The 27337-nt window shown below is 34.2% G+C and overlaps 5 protein-coding genes across 5 annotated transcripts; 2 read left to right on the top strand and 3 right to left on the bottom strand.

Moving 5' to 3' along the window:
* The first annotated feature begins 1431 nt into the window (after window positions 1-1431).
* On the top strand, window positions 1432-2178 carry LOC135671981 (early nodulin-like protein 21). Its single transcript, XM_065180437.1, has 2 exons — window positions 1432-1630; window positions 1829-2178. Exons 1-2 carry the CDS (start codon window positions 1432-1434, stop codon window positions 2176-2178), a joined length of 549 nt encoding a protein of 182 aa, XP_065036509.1.
* A 1418-nt stretch (window positions 2179-3596) lies between these two features.
* On the top strand, window positions 3597-6121 carry LOC103980324 (extradiol ring-cleavage dioxygenase). Its single transcript, XM_009396692.3, has 3 exons — window positions 3597-4005; window positions 5305-5675; window positions 5750-6121. The coding sequence occupies exons 1-3, from the start codon at window positions 3775-3777 to the stop codon at window positions 5940-5942; spliced, it is 795 nt and encodes a 264-aa protein (XP_009394967.2). The 5' UTR covers window positions 3597-3774; the 3' UTR covers window positions 5943-6121.
* Window positions 6122-6977: 856 nt separating this feature from the next.
* LOC135640793 (UPF0481 protein At3g47200-like) lies at window positions 6978-12568 on the bottom strand. Its single transcript, XM_065155536.1, has 2 exons — window positions 12550-12568; window positions 6978-8685 (listed from the first exon to the last, which is right to left on the bottom strand). The coding sequence occupies exon 2, from the start codon at window positions 8474-8476 to the stop codon at window positions 7100-7102; it is 1377 nt and encodes a 458-aa protein (XP_065011608.1). The 5' UTR covers window positions 8477-8685; window positions 12550-12568; the 3' UTR covers window positions 6978-7099.
* A 7116-nt stretch (window positions 12569-19684) lies between these two features.
* On the bottom strand, window positions 19685-24564 carry LOC103980519 (UPF0481 protein At3g47200-like). Its single transcript, XM_065180736.1, has 2 exons — window positions 24515-24564; window positions 19685-21441 (listed from the first exon to the last, which is right to left on the bottom strand). The coding sequence occupies exon 2, from the start codon at window positions 21230-21232 to the stop codon at window positions 19745-19747; it is 1488 nt and encodes a 495-aa protein (XP_065036808.1). The 5' UTR covers window positions 21233-21441; window positions 24515-24564; the 3' UTR covers window positions 19685-19744.
* Window positions 24565-26066: 1502 nt separating this feature from the next.
* Window positions 26067-27010, bottom strand: LOC135671980 (UPF0481 protein At3g47200-like). The gene is made up of 2 exons (XM_065180436.1): window positions 26627-27010; window positions 26067-26528 (listed from the first exon to the last, which is right to left on the bottom strand). The coding sequence occupies exons 1-2, from the start codon at window positions 27008-27010 to the stop codon at window positions 26067-26069; spliced, it is 846 nt and encodes a 281-aa protein (XP_065036508.1).
* Between the last annotated feature and the right edge of the window lie 327 nt (window positions 27011-27337).

The following is a 27337-nucleotide window of genomic DNA, read 5'->3' as shown; positions in this document are numbered from 1 at the left end:
GTGGAACTAAGATTGGTCTCCCTTTTATAGTGAGTGCCTAGGGGTTTGTTACTCAGCTGGTATGGTAATAAACACATATGAATCAATTATAACCATCCTTCATTGATGCAGAGCCACTATATTACTCCAATTGAAACCGCCATCAACTAGTGTTGGATCATTACACCCGGTCACAATATTGTTTGCACGATAATGGGTGCGTATCATTTTTCAGTTGACACTTGTAGGGTATAGTTACATCAAGCTGAGGTAACGACGGAAGATTATTTAAATGGCTCCCACATGTCGGCTAAGTGGCTTAGCCACGTGGAGATGAGGTGTCAAACACAAAGTAGTAGTATGGGCACATTACGTTTTTGGATGAGTGACATCATATTCACTACAATACATGCAGTTATATATAATGGAATGTTTGACTTGGTATGCTATATGTTAATACTTTGATTAGATATAGCAATACGATAGGATAGGATGATATAGTCGGGTATGATGATGAAATATAAGGGATCGATGAGGCTAAGTGAGGTAGGGCGATACCTTTGGGTGTGATGATCTAGAGGATTAGGCATAGTGGCACACAAATAATTGATAGGTAGGTATGGTAACTTTTAGACATTAAGTCAAGATTTGGTCAATATGTATCAAACTTCATTTTATAGATTCATGCTAAAAAAATCAAATATTATACTTCAATATCAAATATATGAGAAAATCAATACATCGTTATAACGAGTAATATATCAAAGAAAGAATAATATGTCAGAGGTTCAAACGAAATATCAAAAAATTGAATAAAATATCGAGAGAGAGGATAATATATCGAAAATTTTAAAAATATGTCGTGATTGATTTGATAATATCATAATCGAGATTATTTTAAATCAATTTAAGTCAGTATTACGTCAAAACAAAGTCAACTTATACAAAAAAAAAAAATTATTAGGCTTGAATCAAAATTGAATTAGGCCCGATGGCTAAATCGATAGCCTAAACTATCATTAGTGGAAGAACACGATATTTCTAACTGCGGGCTTGAACCAAAATCTATTTTTCTAACCAACTCTATTTAGTGGAAGAACACGATATTTTTGACCGTTAAAGCCCCCACGTCCTCCGCACTCTCCTCGATCGACACGGGTTGACTCGTTCAACGCCATGCAGTCACAAACAAAACTTGGAACATTATGTCTATCCCTCGTAGCACATCAAATCTCAGCACGTACTCCAATCACAGCCGTTTCAATGAATCACGAACTCTCCCCACTCTCCCTCGATTCCTCATGCTCAATCCAGTCCAACTAACTTTGACCACCCGTTACCCTCTCTCTCACTCTCGTTTTAAGGCGCACTCGCCTGCTTCTTTCCTGCTATCACGAGCTCCCAAGTCCAACAAACGAGTAGTCGACTGCTTTCGCTCTTCAAACCTCATCAATGGCGGCTCCGATTCAGACAAAGTTCTTCCCCAACCTCTTGTTCTTCCTTTCGGTCGCGCTTCTGCTTACCTCCGCAGTATCAGCTTACGAGTTCCGCGTCGGAGGACCCCGAGGTTGGACGAAGCCCACCGGAGATGAGTTGGAGAACTACAACCACTGGGCCACAAAGAATCGCTTCCATGTTGGAGATTCCTTGTGTAAGTTGATCACTATATATATAATAGTAGAACTCACCTCACTGATACGAAGAGCACTCGGTTATTAAATCTTAGTAACATAAGATTCTCCTCTCATCGATCCCTATGCTCCATAAATGTAGTAGGATCGCTTCACTGACAGGAACGCCTTCGATCATATGTTTGTGGTCATGTTGATTTGATTACTTGAGCTTTTAGATTTCAAGTATGAGAACGACTCGGTGCTGGTGGTGGACAAGAACGCGTACAAGGAATGCAACACGACGGATCCGCAACTCAAGTTCGTCGACGGCAACACCACGTTCAGGTTCGACCGCCACGGCTACTTCTACTTCATCAGCGGCAAGCCGGGCCACTGCGAGGCCGGGGAGCGGCTGATCATTCGCGTGATGGTGCACTCGGAGGTGATGCCAGGAGCAGCTCCATCATCTCAGCCGGGCGGCGGTTCGGCTAACACGGAGTCCGGTGCTGCCTTGAAGACCACTACTGCTGCTTCTGTGTTGATGGCAGCTCTCGGATCTCTCTTCGCTATTTCCCTGTTCTCCTAGATTAAGCTTTAGGGACGCTAGAATTGGACACTTCTGTTTTATGATTTGGATAGCTTAGTCATTTATTTGGTTGTTTCATTACAGTTTAAGGCTTAATTAATTCGTTATATGTTATTAATTTCCAAGTTTAGTATGGCATTCTCTTGGATATATCTTCACGTCAAGTACCTAACACATTCTTTTAAATCATGCATAAAAAGATTTATGGCAAAACAGAGGAGAAACCTAGCCAACCTAACTACCATCGAAACACAAGTTGCTTTATATTGATCACATGGCAAGAGAAGAACAGCTACTCCGAGCTCACATCTAATGAAGGTGTGAGACCAAATCCATAGAATTTTCTTCTGAGTTTATATGTTATTACTCTCGCTTCTGATCATAATATATCTTAATGTTACTTTTCTATTACGAATAATTGTAACATCTAAAATAAAATAATTAGAGGCATGCCATTTAAGTTGGATTGCCCTCTAATCAGCTACCCTTCAAAGCTCAGCCACGAAACCAACAGCTTTTACTGTTAGATTTTGTCCGCCAACTACCATTACATGTAAAAGGGATTCCAAGGAAGGGGATAAGTTTTCTCGTTGGTCGAGAGAGCTTTCGAAGTTCCAGTGCCCATGAGCTCCCCCCATATGATAATGTGAGGTCAATTATCATACTTTGAGTTATCCTCGTTATATATATTTTAAAGAATTTACACTATTTTTATTCACCCTCTCCTGAAAGCACCCTCTCTAGACACCTTAAAAAGAAACTCAGAACACAAAGTATTTTTCACATATTGTATTATAGTTTTAAATCATTGTCACTTAGTTATAGTATTCTCGTATAGGTTTACAATATATTTGTGGAGGTGCTAAATACATCATAATCTTATTAAAAATAAGATAATTATATTTGTTCAGAATTAATCTAATGCAAAAGATGAGAATCTTTTTACCTTATCCTATTAGGAGCATTTTGGAATATGTGAAAAGTGAGGATATTGAAGAAAAAACCTAAAGTGAGAGGCCTTTCAGAATTCATCTATTTTATTTGGATATTATTATTTGTAACCTCTTTTTTACTATTTATAATTTTATTTTAAATTTTTTAATATTATTTGGCAGGGGGTTGTGGAAAAAAAAGATTAAATTAGTAATATCTAGATTATAAATAATAAAATATTATTTTATTATTTTTAAAGGATGGTCAATAGGGAATATTAAGCTTTTTTTATTTTTGTGTTGTACTAAACTTGCGATTGGACGGTTTGATCCACCGAGCCAAGACTTGGTTAGGTGGTCGCATGCATTTCGAAGATCTGAATCCTGTGATTGCTGACACGGTCCGACAGTCAAAGCGAGCTGAGTCTATATTAGCTTCTCCCTACTATATCTACAACTTAATGGCATCTTCGTGGTCAGAGAAGCCTCACGGTGACGTCGGCATTGACTCGATAAATATAGCACTCTTCTTTCCCTTTTGTTTTTTGACTCAAATCCTCACGCATTAATCCTCTATAAACAGCCAATACTTTTTCTCATATCTCATCGCTCTTCCTCTCCCCTTCTTACCACCACCAATCTATTGTGCTGTGGTTTCTAGTTGATGATGGATACCTTCTTCCTGTCTCATGGCTCGCCGACGCTGTCCATCGACGAGCGGCTGCAGGCGAGGCACTTCATGCAGTCATGGAGGAATCAGGTTCTGCCGGAGGTGCCCAAGGCCATCCTCATGGTCTCCGGCCACTGGGATGTGTCGGATCCCACCGTCAACGTGATCAACGGCCCCAACGACACCATCTACGACTTCTATGGCTTCCCCAAGTCCATGTACCAGGTCATCATCATCCCCTCCCTCTGCTCTTCTTATGCTCCTCTTTTCTCTCTTTCCTTCTTTCTCTGTGAAAACTAGATAATTTTTTCTTGTTTCCTTCAAACAAAAAAATCTCCACTTTTTCACGGATTGGAGTTTGCCGGGTTGCATAAAATCTTGTGATCCCTTGATTTTAGAGGACTTGTAATATTTGTCATACCTCAAAATCCTAGTTGAATCTCAAGAAGACATGCGATGCATCAAGTTTGTCCATGAAAATTGTGGATCTTCTATCATTGAAAGTCTGATTAGTGAATACCATTGACGATCACAAGTGTTGGGTGGGCAATTAACTAATGATTATGTGGTGGGAGTTGGTAGACCTATTGATAAATAGTAAAATGATTTGGTGGGCGTTAATTAAAAGGTTATTAGGTGGGAGTTAATTATTTTAACTGTGCGTGTCAATAGTATTATTAGGGAGACTTAATCCCTAGTAAAATGTGGGTGTCAATAGTATTATTTTAAGTGGGAGTTAATTAAAAAGTCTCCCTAATAACTAATAATTAAATAGTAAAATAACTCCCAACACTTTTGTGTGTCTCATCAATCCTTTTATTTTTAAAGGATTGTCAATAGTACCACTTAAAAAAATTATTAGGGAGACTTTTTAATTATAATAATATTTGATGACACGCACAAGTGTTGGGTGGGCAATTGACTAATGATTAGGTGGTGAGAGTTGGTAGACCTAAAACACATAGGGCTTACCAATTCAATGACATCTTATTTTGAGATTAACATAGCTTTATGCATAGCTTGGGAGCAAGTTTGTTCAACCGAGATGCAAGCCTCAGACCCTTCCCTTCTTCTAACATCGATCATTTGATCAGTTGATCATTGGTGAAGTCAGTAAGCTTGCTAGGGGTTTTGTCTGTTTCGGAATATGTAAACTCTACAAAACATATCTAAGAGTAATGGATTTTGTCCATTTCAGAATATGTGAACTCTGCAAAGCATATCTGTAAGGGATTTTGTTCGTTTCAGAATATGTGAACTCTAAAAAGCATATCTAAGAGTAAGGGAGACTCGACAGACTTATAAAGCCTTGATTTATACTTCTTAATCAATATTAGACTAAATGACCTACTAAATGAGTCTACTAAACGAGTCTTATTTCCACGTAAAGTGCTAATTAAGTAGAAGAGGATCTTGATTGTTTATCTCAGGGCATGGTTAAGTGCGTAGAAGATGAGTAACGCAGCATTTAATGTCCTCCGGAAGGAGAGCAAGTGAAAACTAAGAAGCTTGGAATTGTGACAGCTTAAGTATCCCGCACCAGGGACTCCTGCTTTGGCGAAGAGGGTGAAAGAGCTGCTGCAAGAGGCGGGCTTCGGCCACGTCAAGGAAGACAAGAACCGCGGGCTGGATCACGGTGCCTGGGTGCCGCTCATGCTCATGTATCCGGCGGCAGACATCCCGGTGTGCCAACTCTCCATCGACTCGGCCAAAGATGCTGCATACCACTACAGGATGGGGAAGGCGTTAGCGCCCCTCAAGGAGGAAGGCGTCCTCCTCATCGGCTCCGGCAGCGCCACGCACAACCTGAGGGCTATCGGACGAGATGGTGCACCTCCGCCCAGCTGGGCCGTCGACTTCGATAACTGGCTCACAGATGCTCTTCTTAATGGAAGGTATGACATGTATATACGTGCTTGTTGGCGTTTCGATCACTGCACTGAGCTGACTCCTTGATGCTGTTTGGTAGGTATGAAGACGTGAACAACTACTTGGTGAAGGCGCCCAACGCGAAGATGGCACAGCCATGGCCGGACCACTTCTACCCTCTGCATGTGGCGCTTGGGGCTGCCGGCGAGAATGCGAAGGCCGAACAGATCCATCAGAGCTGGAGCAACGGCACACTTTCTTATTCCTCTTATCGGTTCAAGGTTGCTGAATGATGTGCACCGAAGTCCCGAATAAATATGAAATGCATATTCTCAAAGAAATTATCTCGTTCTAGATGTGGCTAATTTCACCACTGTTGATCTTAATTCGAGGCTTATCTACTGCTTGTTTGTTGAACATTCTCTGCAACAACTAATAAATAAGAAGTCCTCTACGGCTTTACATTGGCTCACCAATCAGATTGGGTGTCAATATAAGAAGCAGCATATGCAAAAGTTCTAAACATAATATTCCTAGGCTTATCCTAAATTTGATTGAACTTGGCATCATTCCTACCATTCCATAACATCCAAAATCCAGTGGCCAGATAAACCTCGAGGACCAGAGCATCTTTTCTCTCTGCAAGTGCTCACCTTCGTCGATTGAAGAAAAGATAGGCTGAGGGATTCAATTTTAGATTTGTAAAGCCAGCATTGGAAGGGTGGAGACAAATTAATAGTGGCTTAGAGGTAGAAAGTTTGTTCTGCAAAAGTTTCCTAAAAAACAAAAAAACTACACCTTAGGTGCAGTAAAGAGTTTCAAAAGCTGTCCAAGACAATGATAGGGCTATTAATTAACGTACAAACTTTGATAATATATCGTAAGATCTTTAATTTAAATTTTATCTTCGTTATTTTTCTATTAAAAAAAAAAACTACTAGACAGAACAAGAGGACGCAGCAGTTCTTTATTAATTTTCACATCAACCTCGATCGAATGTTCCTTTCAATTGGTGAAATGCTCATTATGTGTCACTTTCGTTAACCTTGACATAAATTATTAGTTAGTTAAGCTTTTTATATCCATATTCAAAATATAATATTAGTAAAAATTATGTTAATAGTATTATCTACTACGCCAAACATATTATACCACTCAAAGAAAAGCCCTCTGTTCTTTTATCAAGATTCACCAATAAGGCAATCTTAATTTACAGAAGGTGGTGTTGAAGTTTCATACGCTACTACGTATGCAATAGATGTGGGTGCACAAGATTATGACTTCAATTCGATCCTTCTTCTTGTTGACACAATGAATCTGCACCATGATTGAAAATTTTAAGCTTGTTGACGAAATGACATCCGCGTACATGGCGCAAACACCTTTAAAGATAAACGTAGAGATCATTACGTTGTTCATACAAACTTACAAATGATACAGACCATGATGACTATTTAGTTGGCTGAACATAGCTCAGTAATGTGTAAATGGTCTGAGTTGTGGTGAGAACGAAGAGAAAGATAGCTGCAGCCACCGAGACAATCGCCCAAGGATTACTGAAGTAATCATGATTCAACCTTGCTCGCCATTTGTTACATCTGGCGTCGTAGTGCTTATTGACTTCTTTGTAGATTCTTGAAAAGTAGCTACTCTCGAGGTCGTCAATCAGTACCTCCTTGCAAAGTCGGTTGAAGAGAGTAGCGACTTCTTCGCCGTTGCCCATGCCGCTAATAATGATTTTACTTTGTTGGAGCAATGCGACGTCGGCAGCCGTATCGATGATGCAATCTATGAGTCCCGCGTAGGACGTGACATGAGGGCTGGCTTCCCTGCAGCACTGCTCGAATGCTATGAGGTTCCTGAGGAGGATGTTGGTGTGGTCATCAACCTGAAGCTGTGGGATCTCCATCTTCCCATCCCGAAAGGTGATGTCCAGAAAGCTCTTAGCCTTCTTCTTCTTCCTGATATGGACGCCAGCCTCCGTGAGCCGTGTCGCACTTGGAATCCAGCCCAGAAGCATATTTGTCTCCTCCTGATCGTCTCTAGAGCAGCATGATAATTTGTGTAGCCACGATGAGAGCCAAAAGGGCACGTGGAGCACGTTCTGCATACAGCTGAGGTTGTGGCAGAGGAATGTGGAGGATTCACTGCCATCTCGGTCGTTTGCTGGGAGCATGCAAGAATGGAAAAGATGGAGTGTATGGTGAAATGATTTTTCGACGGAGGGATTTTCCGTCGTGAAGATTATGGCCTTGCGGAGGAAATCAAGTATCAAACTATTGAGGTCATGAGATTGGTCAGGAAAAGTAGAGTCGAACAGAGGCTGGAGGAGACAGAAAGGGAGTTGGTTTTCCAGAATCAACATATCACGCGCCACCACTGGTGGTAGCGACCATATTGTGGCTTGTCCTTCTCCCTCTGGCAATATGGCCTCGATCACAAAACAGCAATCAAGCAACATCATTTGGACGAAGTCTTTGCTGTTCATCTCCACATTTTCTGAGTAGGCCATACGTGCTTGCCGCTCGTTCTCCTTGATCAACTTGAGGTAGTCTTCCAGGGGCTTCTCGGGGTTTCGGACAAGGAATTTGTTGAGATACTGCCATTTCAGGTGGTCCATGGCTTTCAGGTGAGACTTGTGACGGTGGAAGGGGCCGAGCGAAACGATCGCTGGTTCGTATGCCTCTGGTTCGATCCCTCGCAAGTTTGGTAAGACTCTGAAGATGGTCGGCTGTTCGGTGCGCCAATCCTCCTGTTCTGTTTCCTTCAACTTGTCCTTCAATGAGACAACCCATTCTCGATCTATTGTTTCCCCTGCAGTACTCATTTATTTTTCCTTCTTTCTTCTCCCCCAACCTTTTAGGGCCTCTTCCAAGTTTTAGTTCTTCTAGAAAAACGAAGGTAATTCACGATTGCTTGCATTCATGAATGTGCGGGCAAAATATCCACCTAATAGTTGTAGAGAAACGGCGAGTCTAAATTGCACGCACGCTGGCTCTCACCATCTCTGATCAAAGACAAAACAATACAGAAAACCTACATATAAACAGATTCAATATAACTCTCTGCATGTGTTAGAATGATAGGCTATAAATTTCACTCATCCATCGACTTAATTTTTAAAACTTACCATTAGTGTACTGTGAACGTGAAGATTAAAGTTATATCTTTTGAAAAGTCTTGAATTAATTTATAAAAAGCTGATAAGATTGAGTCTGGTTTGATAAAGTATTAAAGTTTTAGTAAGACAAAATAGATGTGAATACGATAGTAGATGATAATCGTATTCTAGTTTAATGTGTCATCCTATTCCTATAATTTGTTTACAAAATAAAAATAGAGAATTTAATTGATGAAATGGAAATGAATTCCTCCAAAGATCAAAATGTTTACTGGCATGAGCATGAGTGATCAGCTAATCAGCTACATGATTTTCTTCTTGGAATACATATATTATTTTATAATATCTTAGGCCTATAAATAGACATGGTATATGCTCCTATTCTAGAAATTTAGTTTTTTTTATTTATAATTGTTAGGATATTATTTTTCTTAGTGGTGATAAACTTAATATATTTATAAGTCAATAAAAGTGAGTTATAAAATTGTATATGATGGTTTGTATAGAATTAATATGAATATTTGAGTTAACAATAACGAATGAAATATTATTGCACGAACTTATTAAAATTTGATGTACTTATATCTACACACTTTTTCGTGTTTTCTATTTTGTAGCGAAAGAAAGTATTTTATCATCATTATATCTAATACATGAAACTTCTCATATTGTTGATATATATAAATGAAGTAAAAAAATTAATTAAATAAAAAATTAAAATTATTTGATTCAATAGAGGTGATGAATTTTATGGTAAACATGATAAGTTGGGTCGATATTCTAATCTTTTTTTCTAGATTCTTAAAAAAGTAAGATATTTATACTTAGTATACCTTACTAGGTGTGCTGTAGTAAAATAAAATTATTAAAATGTGAAATTATATTCTTATGAATATGATTAAAAACATAATAAGTTATTCTTCTATATTCGAATCAATATGAGGTAAAACAACTATATATATCTTGAACAAGATTCCTAGTAAATCAATTTTATCAACTTCATTTAAGTTGTGGACTAGTAAGAGATGTAGTTTGAGACATTTATATATTTAGGTTATCATATAGAAATAAAAGTCTTTATTCCATATAAAAATAAATTGGATTCAAAACTATATCTTGGTATTTTATAGGTTCTCCAAAAGAATTCAAGTGTATAAATTTTATTACCCTAATCATAATAAAAAATAGTTGAATTTGGTTATACAAGATTCTTAAAAATTATGAAATAAATGGAAGTGAAAAATCTTAAAATTTAATCCTAATATTGAGAAAATATAGATTAATGCTCTTTTATCATTTCATATTTGAGAAGTTGTTATTCCTCAAATTACTAAATAATTTGATGAAGACAAATAACAAAATTACATTAATTAACTCGTACATAATATTGATATCATTGCTAATGAACTTGTAAAGCAATTATAATCGATAGTCTTCAGAATATCTGAAAGAAAAGACTTATCATTTCTGATAATTATATGGTATATTTATGAAAATTTATGATATGAGAATCCAAATGACCTATTATTATTTTCACAAGATACATAAAGTAATGATTTTGAAAGTATGAAATGATGCAATGAAAAAAAAGTTAAAATCAATGGACCAAAATTATGTTTGGGAACTTGTCAAATTACCTAATAATTATAAAGGAGTCAATCGTAAATTAATCTTTTAAGAGTAAACACGATTCATATGACATTATTAGATAATAAAACTAGATTTATGGCTAAAGATTTTTTTCTTAAATAATAGTATGGACGATAACAAGACTAGTTTTTGAAGGAATTCATTATCATAATATTGGTAACTCATTATGATATTAAATTATATCAAATGTATATAAAAATAATTTTTTTTGAATGAGAATCTAGATAAATTTGTAGATAAGGAAAAGCAAAAATTGCCTTGCAAACTTATGAAATTCATTTATAGCCTTAAATAAGCTTCTAAACAATGATATATGAAGTTTCATGATATCATTATCTTCTTCAGATTTAACTAAAAATATTATTGATCAATGTATATAACTAAAGGTCATTGAAAGTTATTTCATCATATACGAATGATATTTTATTTATCAATAGAAATTTTAGTTTATTGCACAGACTCAAAAAAACTTCTTACTAAAAAATTTAACATGGTTGAATCACTGAATAATTTTAGCATATCTAAGTATATTAGTATAAAGTAGTTGATGGCTAGATAAAAAGTTTAGAAGTAGCTATTGTCAATTAATTTTCTAAGTTTCATTATATTGATTATTAACCCATTTAGTATGGCTTTACAATCTAAGATTAAAGAACATATTTTTACAATAAGGCTTATAAGTAATACAAAAAATATATGATGATACATGCTTAAGTGAACATTATTATTAATATTTTTTTTGCTTACTTAAGGTTATTTATTTTTATAATCCTATTTATATTTATTTATATACATATTATGGTTGAATATAATAACAAGATTATATTGACAAGATAAATTAATAAAAATATTATAGACTGTATTAAAAAAGACTAATAGTATTGTGATATAGAAAAGAGAGTATATTATTGATAACATATAACCACTGCGACTTAAATTGATAGTCAAACTTAATGTTATATTATTATATTTATTAAAATTATTGGTATGTTTTATAAAGTTTGTACATTTATATAAAATATTTTTTAAATTTTAGAATCCAATTATGTAAAATTATTTTTAAATAAATTTTATTTTATTAAATTTAAATTTGAATAATTTTATTTTATATCTTATCAATTAATGGGCAGCTAAGTGAGAAAATGTTAGATTATATGATTCTTATTAGTTAAGATATATTAAAGTTCTAATAGAATAAAAGTTCACTTATGTTAGGATTTCTTAGGATATGAGACGTTGATGGGAGGAACTTTCTTATATCTAGATCTTTTGCTCTCGCTTATATATAAATATGATATCCAAGCGATTAGATTATAGATCATAGATCTATTCTCATTTTTTTATTATTCCTTATTTTTTCATCAATATTATGGTCATATAAAAGATAGGAAGAGATGAGAATAAAAGCTTATTTTTCTTCTTGCAAATCGATGTTATTATTACTTCTTATAAATCGGACTATGATGAGCTGCTAGATCAAACTAAGATATTCTATCACAGATACGTAAATCTAATCTATGTTTAATTATCAGTGTGCGGGAAAAGGGAGTCCAAGTAAAATTGACGAAGCACAAGGGGAAGACGGTAAGGACACCTGCTAATAATATACAATTCATATCTTAAGCTTCTGTTATGTATGTATTTATAATGGTAGATTACAGAGAAGTTAGGTGCACTAGCTAGCTAGGGAAGTCCGAATTGACATAATTTATAATATATAATATAGTCATATAAATATATTAGTTGCTGCTTTGTGTTGTTACAGACTATATTAGCATATCATTATCATTTGGCATTTAGTCAGGTATTAACTGGAAAAAAACTTTAGAGAATATATGGATTCAATAATGATAATTAAGCTGCTTCCATCCCACTCAATGGATCGACCAACTTTATCCTCTCCTCTATAATATCATGGCATTCAAACCTTAATTTAGAGGAATTATAGCTGTTACGTACTGCTTATTCTTAACTACTACCAATATATATATCCCACATATATTCAGTAAATTTTCCTCAATGTATGGCAAATTTTAGAAACACAGCTAAGACGTTAAACGAAAGAATTGCTTAGAAGATACAAACTAATGAAATCAATCTAGAGATAAATGACGAGGAAAGAAGAAAACCTTGAAAGCTGACTGGAGAATAAGATATAATATGAACGGGAGTGGCGGATGTGAGTCTATATATAGACTCGTGATCAGCTCACATAGATAGTTATTTATTTTTGTTTACAATAAACACTCATAGATAGTCTGGTGATGGGAGGCCGTATGCCACAATCACATCAAACAGCAATTAACATTGGTCAAATTAAAATATATATTCTCGATCATCGAGACTCACTTTCTTTGTCGTAATTGAATGTTGTTTTACAAAATCGAATGAGACAGTTTTCAATTTGAGGTCCCCATGATTGATTTTGATACGATAAGATCGAAGTATCAATCATTTTTAGTAGGATTCTAGATTTATTTATTTTTGTTTACAATAAACACTCATAGATAGTCTAGTGATGGGAGGTTGTATGCCACAATCACATCAAATAGTAATTAATGTTGGTCAAATTAAAATATATATTCTCGATCATCGAGACTCACTTTCTTTATCGTAATTGAATGTTGTTTTACAAAATCGAATGAGAGCTTTCAATTTGAGGTCTCCATAATTGATTTTGATACGATAAGATTGAAGTATTAATCATTTTTAGAAGGATTCTAGATCTATTTACATTACAAAATATATAAGCATTATTTTCTCTGAAAATTTATGTTACCGTGTTCTATCTCAAGCAGCTAGAAGTTGACAGAATTATTTTTATATGCGTTGATAATTGTGGATAATCACAAATGAATGGTTTCTGAAATATTTATTTTGAAAAAGATATATCATTTATTGAGATAATATATATTTATATAAATTTTGAGGAAAAGATTTTCTATAATCATACACTCAAATCATGCACTCAAATTTGTGATTCTCATATTGTAGAGATATAAGGAATTTAAAATTATCATTCTATATTTGTCTTTATCATGCTCTCGCAAAATTAAACTTCGGATGTTAACCTCTAACCGATGCAATTAAAATATCCTATAAATAAAATATTTTATAAGAAAATTTAGTAGTTGATTAGAAGTACAAACGTGAGAAATACATAGTTAACAATTGACAACTATTTATAATCAAATAGAAGTCAAGTTGACAGTGAATTGAAAATTCTAACTGTTCAATTATATATATATATATATATATATATATTTATTTATTTATATATATATTCTTTGGAAGAAGCTTGGACAGTTTGGGAAGGGATTTTTATTGATAAAAAAGAAGAATCTACTTCAACCGATATGCCCTTAGGCACAGTCATACATAACATAGAAATTACACTTAGAAAGGGTAGATAATTAGCTACAACAGCAATAGGTGCTGTAGCAAAACTGATTGCAAAAGAGGATAAATCGATCACATTAAGATTACCATATGGGGAGGTCCGTTTGATATCCAAAAACTACTTAGCAATAGTTGGACAAGTGGGTAATGTTGGGGTGAACCAAAAAAGTTTGGATAGAACCAGATCTAAGTGTTGGCTAGATAAGCATCCAGTAGTAAGAGTAGTTATGAATCGTGTAGACCATCCCCATGAGGGCGGTGAGGGGAGAGCCCTATTCGGTAGAAAAAAAACTCACAATCCCTTGGGGTTATCCCGTGGAAGAAGTAAGAAAAGAAAAAAATATAGTGATAGTTTTATTCTTCATTGTCGTAAATGGGAATATTGAAAATAGAATTTTTTGAATTAAAAAAAAAGTGATGGGCAAATGACAACCCGCGCATGGTGGATTCACAATCCACTACCTTGATCCACTTGGCTACAGCCACCCGCTTTGCTAGATAAAGGATTTTCTCATTTTTCCATTCATCATTATTATATTTATTCTTACCTCCATACTTAACTTAGATCGAGATATTGGACATAGAATGCTAATCTTTAAAATAAAAAAATATAAAGAAAAGGAGTAATACACTGTAACATGACACGTTGGCTATTAAAAACCCTTTTGTATATAACCATTTATCGAAAAGAATAGAAAAACTCAACATGAGGGAGGAAAAAGAAATAATAGTAACTTGGTCTCCGGCATCTACCATTATACCCACAATGATTGGCCATACAATCGCTATTTGGAAAGGAACATTTACCTATTTATATAACTGATCGTTTGGTAGGTCACAAATTGGGATAATTCGCCCTTACTTTTACTTTTGCGAGACATGCAAGAAACGATAATAAATCTCATCGTTAAGTTAATTTAAAGTTTATTTTAATATTAAAATATTAAAATATAAATTAAATATAAAAATTGAAATTAAAAAAAATATTTTTTTGTGAAAAAAAAACTGAAAGTAAAACAAGTGTTTATCATTCATTATTGGGGGATAAGAGTGAAAATTTTAGCTCGACATATATGTAGTATGCCTGTTTTCAAAGCGCGAAGAGTAATTGATCAAATTCGCCTACGTTCCTATGAAGAAACACTTATGATACTGGAACTCATACCTTATGGAGTATCTTATCCCATTTTAAAATTGATTTATTCTGCAGCAGCAAATGCTAGTCATAATATGGGTTTGACGAAGCTGATTCATTCATTAGTGAAGTCAAAGTTAATAGGAGTACCATTATGAAAAAATTAAGACCTCAAGCTCGAGGACGTAGTTATCCGATAAAAAGGTCTACTTGTCATATAACAATTATATTAAAAGATAAATCTAAATTATTTTTAGATGAATCTAAGATTTAGATTCATCATAGTAATCATAGTAAAATAACATATATGGATGGAAAGAAAATATAATAGGAAAATATGGGACAAAAAATAAATCCACTTCGTACGTACAACCCAACGTCATCATTCCTTTTGGTTCACACAACTAAAAAATTATTCCGTGGGTTTACAGGAAGATGAAAAAATATGGAATTGTATCAAGAACTATGTAAAAAAAAAAAGGAGAATATCCTCAGGTTTCAAAGGAATCGCTCGTATAAGAATTAAAAAAAAAATTGATTTGATCCAGGTCATAATCTATATTGGATTTCTAAATTTATTAATAGAGGGCCAGAATCGAAGAATTAGATATGAATGTACAGAAAGAATTTCATTCTGTGAACCGAAGAGTCAACATTGCTATCACAAGAGTTGAAAAACCTTATGGGCAACATAATGTTCTTGCGGAATGTATAGCTTTACAATTAAAAAATAAAGTTTCATTTCGAAAGGCAATGAAAAAGGTTATTGAATTAGCTGAACAAACCGATACAAAAGGAATGCAAGTACAAATTGTAGGGCGGATTGACGGAAAAGAAATTGCACGTGTCGAATGGATCAAAGACGGCAGGGTTCCCCTACAAACAATTCGCGCTAAAATTGATCATTGTTTCTATACAATTCGAACTATCTATGGAGTATTAAGCATCAAAATTTGGATATTTGTGGACAAGGAATAATAGACCTTTATTTATCTTGCCATTCTGGCCGAACAAAAGATAACAAACTGTTTCATTCTTTTTCTGTTAAATCAAACAAAAATGAGCAATTCTAATTCTATAATGTTGAATAAAAATTCGATTGACCATTTGTTATAATTGCTATGCTTAGTGTGTGACTCGTTAATTTTTCTTTAGAGTTTAGAGTTGGAATTAAAAAAAAAAGACTAAACCCTACTTAAACTTAATAACTATATAAAATAAATAAAAATAAAAATAAAAACAAAATAAACTAATAACCAACTTATTGCTTCGTATTGTCGAGATCCCAAGAAACAGTCACTATATGAGATGAGTGGATCAATCATATAGTTGCAGCAACTGCAACTAAAATATTTTCCATAAAAAATCTGATTATGGGTTGTGAAACAAAAATAAAGGGATGTGGATAAATGGAAGGATGATAGAAAGAGAGAACAAAAATATCAATGATATATGATTCCAATATGTATGGTCTATGAATTACCCCATAAAGGTAATGTGATAAAGCATCGAATATAAATAATAATAAAGAGCCTCGGGTTAATAAAAACGAAGGAGATTGACTCGAGAAGCTTGAGAAGCTATGGGAACGACGGAACCCAGTCCCAGGATTCTACTGAAAACGAATCCGAATAATTCATTGGGTGGGATGGCGGAACGAACCGAGAGAAAAATTATTTATTATGAGAAGTCATGGGTTGACCTAGGAATAAAACATTAAAGAGTTATTATTCGCCCGGGAAACCTTTATTTATTGAGATTACATTACAATATTTTGGCATCATTTGATAAGGATAAAAATAAGGATCAAGGATCGTTATACAATAAAAAGCATTATCTATAATTTATATCTATAAATATGCATAACATAAATATTCTAGCTGTATATCATGTATATACATCTTCCTGTATAACAAAACAAATTCAATATTAATAAATGTCTTAGTGTATTAGTTTATTAAATACATGTGTATTTGTAATATTATTGAATCTTTTCATTTGTGAGGAGCTGGATGAGAAGAAACTCTCATGCCTGGTTCCGTAGTAGAGATGGAATTAAGAAACAACCATCAACTATAATCCAAAAAGAACCAAGTTTCGTAAACAACATAGAGGAAGAAAGAAGGGAATATCTTGTCGGGGCAATCGTATTTGTTTCGACAGATATGCTTTTCAGGCACTTGAACCCGCTTGGATCACGGCTAAACAAATAGAAGCGGGGCGAAGAGCAATGACACGATATGTGCATCGTGGTGGAAAAATATGGTTATGTATATTTCCCGACAAACCTGTTACAGTAAGACCTACGGAAACACTTATGAGTTCGGGAAAGGGATCCCACGAATATTGGGTGTCCGTTGTTAAAAACTTTATGAAATAGGCAGAGTATTAGAAGCTGTAGCCAAAGCAGCTATTTCACTAGATGCGTCCAAAATGCCTATACGAACTCAATTTGTCAGGATAGGTATTTAGAACTAAACAGTGTATTGGTCTTCATCGATAATTGATGTGTATTCGAATCATAGGAGCCGGTAATAATCGATATGCTCATATCGGTGATGTTATTGTTGCTGTAATCAAAGAAGCACTGTCTAATATGCCACTAGAAAGATCGGAAATAATTAGAACTGTAATTGTAGCCTACTTGTAAAGAACTCAAACGTGACAACGGTACGATAATACGATATGATGACAATGCTGCAGTTGTCAGTGATCAAGAAGGAAATCCAAAAGGAACTCAAGTTTTTGGTGCGATTGATTGGCTCCCGAGGTATTATAAATACTACTATATGGGACTATGATATATCAGAACGTCTAAAATAGATCAAATTTAGTAGATTAGTAGATTGTGTCTCACGCATATACTTTTAATAATAAATAATTTTATAACACAAAAAGAAAGAAAATAAAACAAAGAAAAAAAGGGAACATGTTGATTATATCAAAATTAGGAGGCACCAATAATTATAGTTCGTCATGGGTAAGGACACTATTGTCGATATAATAACTTCTATAAGAAATGTTGACAAGAATAAAAAAGGAACGGTGCGAATAACATCTACTAATATTACTGAAAATATTGTGAAAATACTTCTATGAGAATGTTTTATTGAAAACATTCGAAAACATAGGAAGGTAACAAATATTTCTTGGTTTCAACTTTGTGACATAGAAAGACTAGGAAAAGAATACAACAGAACTATTTTAAAGCGTATAAGTTGATCCGGTTTACGAATTTATTCTAACTATCAACAAATTCCTAAGATTTTAGGTGGAATAGGAATTGTAATTCTTTCTACTTCCCGAGGTATAATGACAAATCAAGAAGCTTGACGAGAAAAAATTGGAGGTGAACTTTTGTTATATATATGGTGATCCTCCCCCTCTGGTATCCTAATTTTATCTCTAACTTCCTATTTGTGAAATAGAGAGGAAAAGTGAGTTATATAACTCTTCCTCCATTAGTTGATATTTCATGGAAGTTACAAAGAACAAAAATTTATTCATAAAGGTTTAATTACTAAATCACTTCCCAACGGTATGTTTTGGGTCTGCCTAGATAATAAAGATATAATTCTATGTTATATTTCCGGAAGGATCCGATGTAGTTTTATACGAATACTCCTTGGGGATAGAGTCAAAATTGAAGCAAGTTGTTATGATTCAACCAGGGGACGTATAATTTATAGACTTCGCAACAAAGATTCGAATGATTAGGTGATTTTTAAAGCATTTCTTTCATGACAATACAATTCGAAGTAAAAAAAAATTCAAGAGACTTATTTTCTTCGAAGGAATAGATTCAAAATTAAGGTAAGGAATAAGAAATATGAAAATAAAGGCTTCCGTTCGTAAAATTTATGAAAAATATTGACTGATCTGTAGGCGCGGACGAATTATAGTGATTTATTCCAATCCGAGACATAAACAGAGACAAGGATTATCTTTCTAAAAAAGAACTTTCTAAAGAAAAGATAAAATAAAGAATTTCTTTTAATATGAAATGGATATTTTCGTATCTTTTCTTTCTGTATATTTCTGACTTATATTTATAAGATGATAAAATATGACAAAAGCTATACCAAGAATCGGTTCACGTAGGAATGGGTGTATTGGTTAACGTAAGAATGGACATAGAATACCAAAAGGAATTATTCATGTTCAAGCAAGGTTCAACAATATCATTGTAACTGTTACAGATGTATGAGGTTGGGTAGTTTCTTGGGCCTCTGGTACTTCCGGATTCAAAGGGACAAGAAGAGGGACATCCTATGCTGCTCAAGCGGCAGCATTAAATGTTATTCGTACAGTAGTTAATCAGGGTATGCAATGAGCAGAAGTTATGTTAAAAGGTCCTGGTCTCTGAAGAGATGCAGCATTACGAGCCATCCGTAGAAGTGGTATACTATTAAGTTTCGTACGTTATGTAACACCTATGCCACATAATTGATGTTGACCCCCTAAAAAAAGATGTGTAGAAATAAGAAAACAACGGATTTCAAGAGAAATAAATGATTCAATGATCTGATCAAATAATAGTATTAGTATAGTATGGTTCGAGAGGAAGTAGCAGGATCCACTCGAACACTACAGTGGAGGTGTGTTGAATCAGTAAACGTCTTTATTAGTCGTTTCGTTCTGTCACCGCTTATGAAAGGTGAAGCTGATACTATAGGTATTGCCATGCGAAAGGCTTTACTTGCAGAAATAGAAGAAACATGTATCACACGTGCAAACTCTGAGAACATGTATCATTACGTGGTTCATACAAACTAACAAATGATACATGACTACTTAGTTGGCTGAACATAGCTCAGTACTGTGTAAATGGTCTGAGTTGTAGCGAGAACGAAGAGAAAGATAGCTGCAGCCACCGAGACAATCGCCCAAGGATTACTGAAGTAATCATGATTCAACCTTGCTCGCCATTTGTTACATCTGGCGTCGTAGTGCTCATTGGTTTCTTTGTAGATTCTTGAAAAGTAGCCACTATCGGGTTCGTCAATCATTACCTCCTTGCAAATTCGGTTGAATAGAGTAGCGACTTCTTCGCCGTTGCCCATACCGTTAATAATGATTTTACTTCGTTGGAGCAATGCGACGTCGGCAGCAGTATCGATGATGCAATCTATGAGTCCCGCGTAGGACGTGACATGATGGCTGGCTTCCTTGCAGCACTGCTCGAATGCTATGAGGTTCCTGAGGAGGGTGTTGGTGTGGTCATCAACCTGAAGCTGTGGGATCTCCATCTTCCCGTCCCGAAAGGTGATGTCCAGAAAGCTCTTAGCCTTGTTTTTCCTCCTGATATGGACGCCAGCCTCCGTGAGCTGTGTCGCACTTGGAATCCATTTCAGACTCGCATTTGTCGGATCCTGATCGTCTCCAGAGCAGCCTGACTTGTTTATCCACGATGAGGGCCAAAAGGACACGGGGAACATGTTCTGCGTACCGCCAACCGCATTTGTCTCCTCCTGATCGTCTCTAGAGCAGCATGATAATTTGATTAGCCACGATGGGAGCCAAAACGACACGGGGAACACGTTCTGCATACAGCTGAGGTTGTGGCAGAGGGATGTGGAGGATTCACTGCCATCTCCGTCCTTTGCTGGGAGAATGCAAGAAAGGAAAAGATGGAGTGTATGGTGAAATGACTTTTCGACGGAGGGATTTTCCGGCCTGATGCTTATGGACTCGCTGAGGAAATCAAGTATCGAATTCTTGAGGTTATGGGATTGGTCAGGAAAAATAGAGTCGAACAAAGGCTGGAGGAGACAGAAAGGGAGTTGGTTTTCCAGAATCAACATATCACGCACCAACACTGGCGATAGCGACCATATCGTGGCTTGTCCTTCTCCCTCTGACAATATGGTCTCAATCACAAAACAACAGTCAAGCAACATCATTTGGACGAAGTCATCGCTGCTCATCTCCACTTCTTCTGAGTAGGCCATACGTGCTTGCCGCTCTTTCTCCTTGATCAACTCGAGGTAGTCTTCCAGGGGCTTCTCGGGGTTTCGGCCAAGGAATTTGTTGAGATAGTGCCATTTGAGGTGGTCCATGGCTTTCAGGTGAGACTCGAGATGGTGGAATGGGCCGAGCGAGACGATCATTGGCTCGTATGCCTTTGGATCGATCCCTCGCAAGTGCGGTAAGACTCTGAAGATGGTCGGCTGTTCGGTGCGCCAATCCTCCTGTTCTGTTTCCTTCAACTTGTTCTTCAATGAGACAACCCAGTCTCGATCTATAGTTTTCTCAATCGGCTCCCCTGCAGCACTCATTTCTTTTTCCTCCTTTCTTCTCCCCCAACCTTTTAGGGCCCCTTCCAAGTTCTAGTTCTTTTAGAGAAACGAAGGGAATTCACGATTCATTGCATTCACGAATGTGCGGGCAAAATAGCCACCTAATAGTTGTAGAGAAACGGCGAGTCTAAATTGCACGCACGCTGGCTCTCACCATCTCTGATCAAAGACAAAACAATACAGAAAACCTACATATAAACAGATTCAATATTACTCTCTGCGTATGTTAGAATGATAGGCTATAAATTTCACTCATCCATCGTCTTAATTTTTAAAACATACCATTAGTGTACTGTGAACGTGAAGATTAAAATTATATCTTTTGAAAAGTCTTGAATTAATTTATAAAAAAGCTGATAAGATTGAGTCTGGTTTGATAAAGTATTAAAGTTTTAATAACACAAAATAGATGTGAATACGATAGTAGATGATAATCGTATTCTAATTTAATGTGTCATCCTATTCCTATAATTTGTTTACAAAATAAAAATAGAGAATTTAATTGATGAAATGAAAATGAATTCCTCCAAAGATCAAAATGTTTATTGGCATGAGCATGAGTGATCAGCTAATCAGCTACATGATTTTCTTCTTGGAATACATATATTATTTTATAATATCTTAGGCCTATAAATAGACATGGTATATGCTCCTATTCTAGAAATTTAGTTTTATTTATTTATAATTGTTAGGATATTATTTTTCATGTATTTATAAGTCAATAAAAGTGAGTTATGAAATTGTATATGATGGTTTGTACATAATTAATATAAATATTGAGTTTACAATAACGAATGAAATATTGTTCCATAAACTCATTGGAATGATGTATACTTATATCTACATATTTTTTTCGTGTTTCCTATTTTGTAAAGAAAGAAAAGTATTTTATTACTATTATATATGACTTATCAAGATATGAATATTATGTCTAATACATAAAACTTCTCATGTTATTAATATCTTTAAAGTGTACATGAATAAAATCAAAAGATAATAAATAAAAATTAAAATTATTTGATTCAATAGAGGTGATAAACTTTATGGTAGACATAATAAGTCGAGTGAGTATCTTAATCCTTTTTCTAATTTTTTTACAAAGTAAGATATTTATGCTTAGTATGTCTTAAGTGTGTTATAGCAAATAAAATTACTAAAGGGTGAAATTATATTCTTATGAATATGATTAAAAGTAGGATAAGTTATTTTTCTATATTAGAATAATATGGGGTAAAGGTCTAAGAACAACTATATATATATATATATATATATATATATATATATATATATATATATATATATATATATATATATATATATATATATATATATATATATATATATATATATATATATATATATATAATAAATTCCTAACAAGTTAGTTTTATCAACTTTATTTAAGTTATGGACTAGTAGAAAATATATTTTAAGACATTTATATATTTGGGTTATCGTATAGAATAAGAGTTTTCATTCCACATAAAAATAAATAAATTCAAGAACTATATCGGGGTAGTTTATAGATTATCTAAAAAAATCTAAGAGTATATGTTTTATTATCCTAATAACAATACAAAGACAATCAAATTTGGTTATATAAGATTTCTAAAAATTATGAAATTAATAAGAGTGAAAAATCTTAAAATTTGAAGGAGATAAAGATTAATACTCTTTTATCATTTCATATTTAAGAAGTTATTATTCCTAAGTTACTAAATTATTTGACGAAGATTAATAATAAAATTACATTAATTAATTCCTACATAATGTTGATATCATTGCTAATGAACTTGTAAAACAACTATAATCGATGGTTTTGAGAATATCTCGAAGAAAATGACTTATCATTTCTAATAATTATATGATATATCTTTAAAAATTATATTATAATACGAGAATTCAAATGACCTATTATTATTTTCACAAAGCTATGGAAAATAATGATTTTAAAAATGTGATACGATGCAATGAAAAAAAATTAAAATCAATAGACCAAAATTATATTTGAAAACTTATCAAATTACCTAATAATTATAAATAAGTCAATTCTAAATTAATCTTTAAGAGTAAACATGACTCAAATGATAATATTAGATAATAAAACTAGATTTATTACTTACTAACTTTATTCTAAGAATATGCTCTTTAATCTTAGATTGTAAAGCCATACTAAATGGGTTAACAACTAATATAGTGAAACTTAAAAAATTAATTGACATACTTAAGTAAATATTATTATTATTATTATTATTATTATTTATACTTAAAGTTATTTATTTTCGTTATTCTATTTATGTTTATTTATATATATATTTATGGTTAAATATAATAACAAGATTATATTGACAAGATAAATTAATAAAAATATTATAAATTGTATTAAGAAAGACTAATAGTATTGTGATACAAAAAAGAGAGTATGACATTGATAATATATAACCACTATGATTTACATTGATAGTCAGATTAAATATGATATTATTATTTATATTAGACTTATTGGCATATTTTATAAAGTTTATACATACGTATAAAATATTTTTCAAAATTTCAGAATCCAATTAGGTAAAATTATTTTAAAATAAATTTTATTTTATTAATTTTGATTTTGAATTATTTTGTTTATATCTTATTAGTTAATTGGCCGAGTGAGAAAAATATTAGATTATATGACCCTTATTCAATTAGTTAAGATATATTAAAATTCTAATAGAATGAAAGTCCACTTATATTAGGATTTCTTGGGATATGATTTTATGGGAGAAACTCTCTTAATTATCTATCTAGATCCTTTGTTCTCGCTTGTATATATATAGAACTTATGAGAGATTAGATTATAGATCATAGATTTATTCTCATCTTCTTTTTAATCCTTATTCTTCCATCAATATCATGGTCTTATAAAAGATAAAAAGAGATGAAGAATAAGTGTCTATTTTCCTTCTTGCAAATCAATGCTGTTGTTTCATACAAATCTGACTATAATGAGTTGCTAGATCAAACTAAGTTATTGTTTCATAGCATAAGGTACATAAACTATGTTCTTTGAGGTACATAAACCTAATCTATGTTTTTTATTTTGATTTTGACATTATGTTAGTCCACATAACTGTGTATTTTTATGCCAATAAAAAACATACTAAAATGCTGATTAAAACAACATCAAGTAAATGAGAAATGTTTGCATGTAGAGAAAAAGCTAAGATAGAGATGTGACACAAAAGAGATAGGTTCTAAAAGCTAAGTTGTTTTGCTTACCGTGAATCATGTGCGCTATATAGACTGGAGTAAGTGTTTGGGAGTGGGGGGATGGGGAAGACATCGATACATTGCCCCCTGAGCTCTGTATTTATACAGTTGATAGCTTTCTTGTGCGAGGGGCCACCCAAGGAAACATCCCACATACTAACTAAGCCACACTTTTGTCTATCAAAAGACTCGACTCTCGTATCACTTTACAGCTTGCTCCGTCTCTTCGGCTAGTCGCCTTGTGATTTTTTTTTACGTACGTATTTGTATTTATAATGGTAGATTACAAAGAATTTATGTGCACTAGCTAGCTAGGGAAGTCCAAATTCACATAATTCATAATATATAATATAGTCACATAAATATATTAGTTGCTGCTTTGTGTTATAGATTAGATTAGAATATCATCATCAATTGGCATTTAGTCAGGTATTAACTAGAAACAAACTATAGAGAATATATGCTGCTTCCATCCCACTCAATGGATCGACCAACTTTATCCTGTCCTCGGCCTTAGCATGTCGAATTAATAGGTTGCCTCTACTATGAAAAAGGAAAAGGGAAAAAGAAAAGAAAAGAAAAGCAACAACTCTCACAAACTTTGGAATGCCAAAGTTCAAAGCTAATATAGTCCATTTATTTTCCCAGGAATTGTATGCCTTGTGTGGCTCACTTATAATTTAAGTTGCAGATCCACATGACAGTCGGAAGACAATTAAAATGCTACATCGTCTCCTGTTCAATCTCATGCAGCAACATCTCCACTATGCCACCCGTATCAGTTGGCATGAAATCCCATTTCATGCTGAAAAAGAATATTTTTATAAAATTGTATGAAAAGATGGGATAATTATTTGTACGATTTTGATGAAAAGAAGTAAATATTTGATCTTTTTCCTAATTGCACTTGTGATAAAAAAAAAAGAAAGTATGATTAGTTGCTGCTTCCTTTGCCTTAATTAAGAAACTAATTTGCGTTTTTGTTCATATGAGCAGCTTTAACACGGTTGGGAATTAGTATGAGATGAGCCCTGCAGAGGATTGTAATGTGTGAGAGATTGCAACCGCTTGCAACATCTTATCATCTTTATTATTTTATCTTATCACTTCACATTAATTAACAATTGATATTCTATGTAGAGAGAAGAAAGAAAAAGAAAAGGAAGAAAAATTAAAAAATTAAAGAACATATATTGGGGATTCAGTTTAATATCATATGAATTCAGATCAAGTGCAAGAAAATTATATTAGAGTTCTCTTGCATTTCTACTATTTTGATTAATGTATATGACAATAGATATTGATTTTGATGTTCTTAGTTAATTTGATATTTACACAATGAAAGAAATAAAAGAAGGAATAATGGTTATATTAAAAAATAAGAAAAGAAAAAGCACATCAAAATTGATGTGACATAAGTTATGTCTATGCTTCCATTATAAAAATACATTTAAAGATTAGTTGTTACGAAAAGTATCGTAAGCATGTTATGTGATTTGAAATGCATGTAAATGTTATGTCTTTGTAAATTTTATATGCCGGTACCAAGTAGGCGAGAAGATTATTTAGGTGGTCGAATATAGCCCAGGACCGGATACACGGTCTGCGGAATGGTGAGAATGAAGGCGAAAATGGCTGCACACAACCAGATGATCGTCCACGGGTTCTTGAAGTAATCACGATGTAGAGTTCGCCACCATATGTGATATCTGATGCCGCAGTGCTTATTGACATCTCTGTAGATGCTTGTAAGATAGTCCTCGTCTTTGATCAGCACATCTTTGCAAAGCTTGTTGAAGAAATTGGCGACTTCGGTGTTGTCGCCCGATGTGTTGATGATGATTTGATCTTTCTGGAGCAATTCGACGTCGGCAGCAGTGTTGATGATGCAATCCACGAGTGACGCGTAGGCCGTAAGATACGTTCTAGCTTCCTGGGAGCACTGCTCGAAGGCTGTGAGGTTCTTGAACAGCACGTTGGTATCGTCACCGACCACAAGCTGAGGGATCTCCAGCTTTCCATTCTGATGTCCAGGAGGCTCTTGGCCCGTTTCTTAATCTTGAACTGGATTCCCGCCTCCTTGAGCTGTGTCGCGCATCGAATCCATGTTATCAGGGAAACTGGTTGTTCGAACGAATCCGAGTCGCTGTCATTTGGCTTCTTTGCTGGGAGAATGCAAAAATGGCATAGATGAAGAATATGATGGAAATCAGGGCCACCATGGCTGGGGACTCTCTCGTTGTCGTTCATGAACATGATGAACATGCGTAGAAATTCTTGTGTCAGCTCTGTTTGGCCGCCAGCATCTTCAGGAAAAGCAGTGTCATATAAACGATCGAGGAGAAAGAAAGGGAGCTGGTTTTCCAGCAGCAACATGTCTTGCGCTACTGCTAACAGCGACCATATCGTATTCTTGATCGTATTCTGTCCGACGTTGAGTTCACTCACATCCTTTACCCAGGATATTATGATCTCAATCACAAAAGAGCCGTCGAGTAGCATCATTTCTACGAATTCATTGCTACTCATTCTCATGGAGCTTTCATTCGGGTACACATTGCTAAACGTAACTTGGATATATAAGCCACTTACATATTCAATGTCCTGGCCTCAAAAAAAGATAAAAAGATGGAACTAAAGGAACATATTTTAGTGTAGTTTGCAAGTCTAAGTACAACATTCGATGCATTGAGTTCTAACCTTTTGAAGTTAAAGACAAAAAAAAACCCACTGAGGAACCAACCAAATAAGAATCGATTACCTATCGATCTGAAGTCGATAAGCCAACCTAGTAAAGGAGAACTAAGAAAAGCTTCTGAGATTTGTCGTTAT

Source organism: Musa acuminata, chromosome BXJ1-4 (genome assembly GCF_036884655.1).
Source record: "Musa acuminata AAA Group cultivar baxijiao chromosome BXJ1-4, Cavendish_Baxijiao_AAA, whole genome shotgun sequence".
Classification (NCBI taxonomy): Eukaryota; Viridiplantae; Streptophyta; class Magnoliopsida; order Zingiberales; family Musaceae; genus Musa; species Musa acuminata.
The sequence above is the reverse complement of the archived record's forward strand: the minus strand, read 5'-3'. Positions and strand labels throughout refer to the sequence as shown.

Bases quoted from the DNA above. Each gene is read 5' to 3' on its own strand.
- LOC135671981 (XM_065180437.1), top strand. From the start codon at position 1,432: ATGGCGGCTCCGATTCAGACAAAGTTCTTCCCCAACCTCTTGTTCTTC. The intron at 1,631-1,828 runs GTAAGTTGATCA...TTGAGCTTTTAG, and splicing joins CCATGTTGGAGATTCCTTGT to ATTTCAAGTATGAGAACGAC.
- LOC103980324 (XM_009396692.3), top strand. From the start codon at position 3,775: ATGATGGATACCTTCTTCCTGTCTCATGGCTCGCCGACGCTGTCCATC. The intron at 4,006-5,304 runs GTCATCATCATC...GAATTGTGACAG, and splicing joins TCCCCAAGTCCATGTACCAG to CTTAAGTATCCCGCACCAGG. The intron at 5,676-5,749 runs GTATGACATGTA...GCTGTTTGGTAG, and splicing joins GATGCTCTTCTTAATGGAAG to GTATGAAGACGTGAACAACT.
- LOC135640793 (XM_065155536.1), bottom strand. From the start codon at position 8,476: ATGAGTACTGCAGGGGAAACAATAGATCGAGAATGGGTTGTCTCATTG.
- LOC103980519 (XM_065180736.1), bottom strand. From the start codon at position 21,232: ATGAGTGCTGCAGGGGAGCCGATTGAGAAAACTATAGATCGAGACTGG.
- LOC135671980 (XM_065180436.1), bottom strand. From the start codon at position 27,010: ATGATGCTACTCGACGGCTCTTTTGTGATTGAGATCATAATATCCTGG. The intron at 26,529-26,626 runs GTTTCCCTGATA...CCTGGACATCAG, and splicing joins CGGATTCGTTCGAACAACCA to AATGGAAAGCTGGAGATCCC.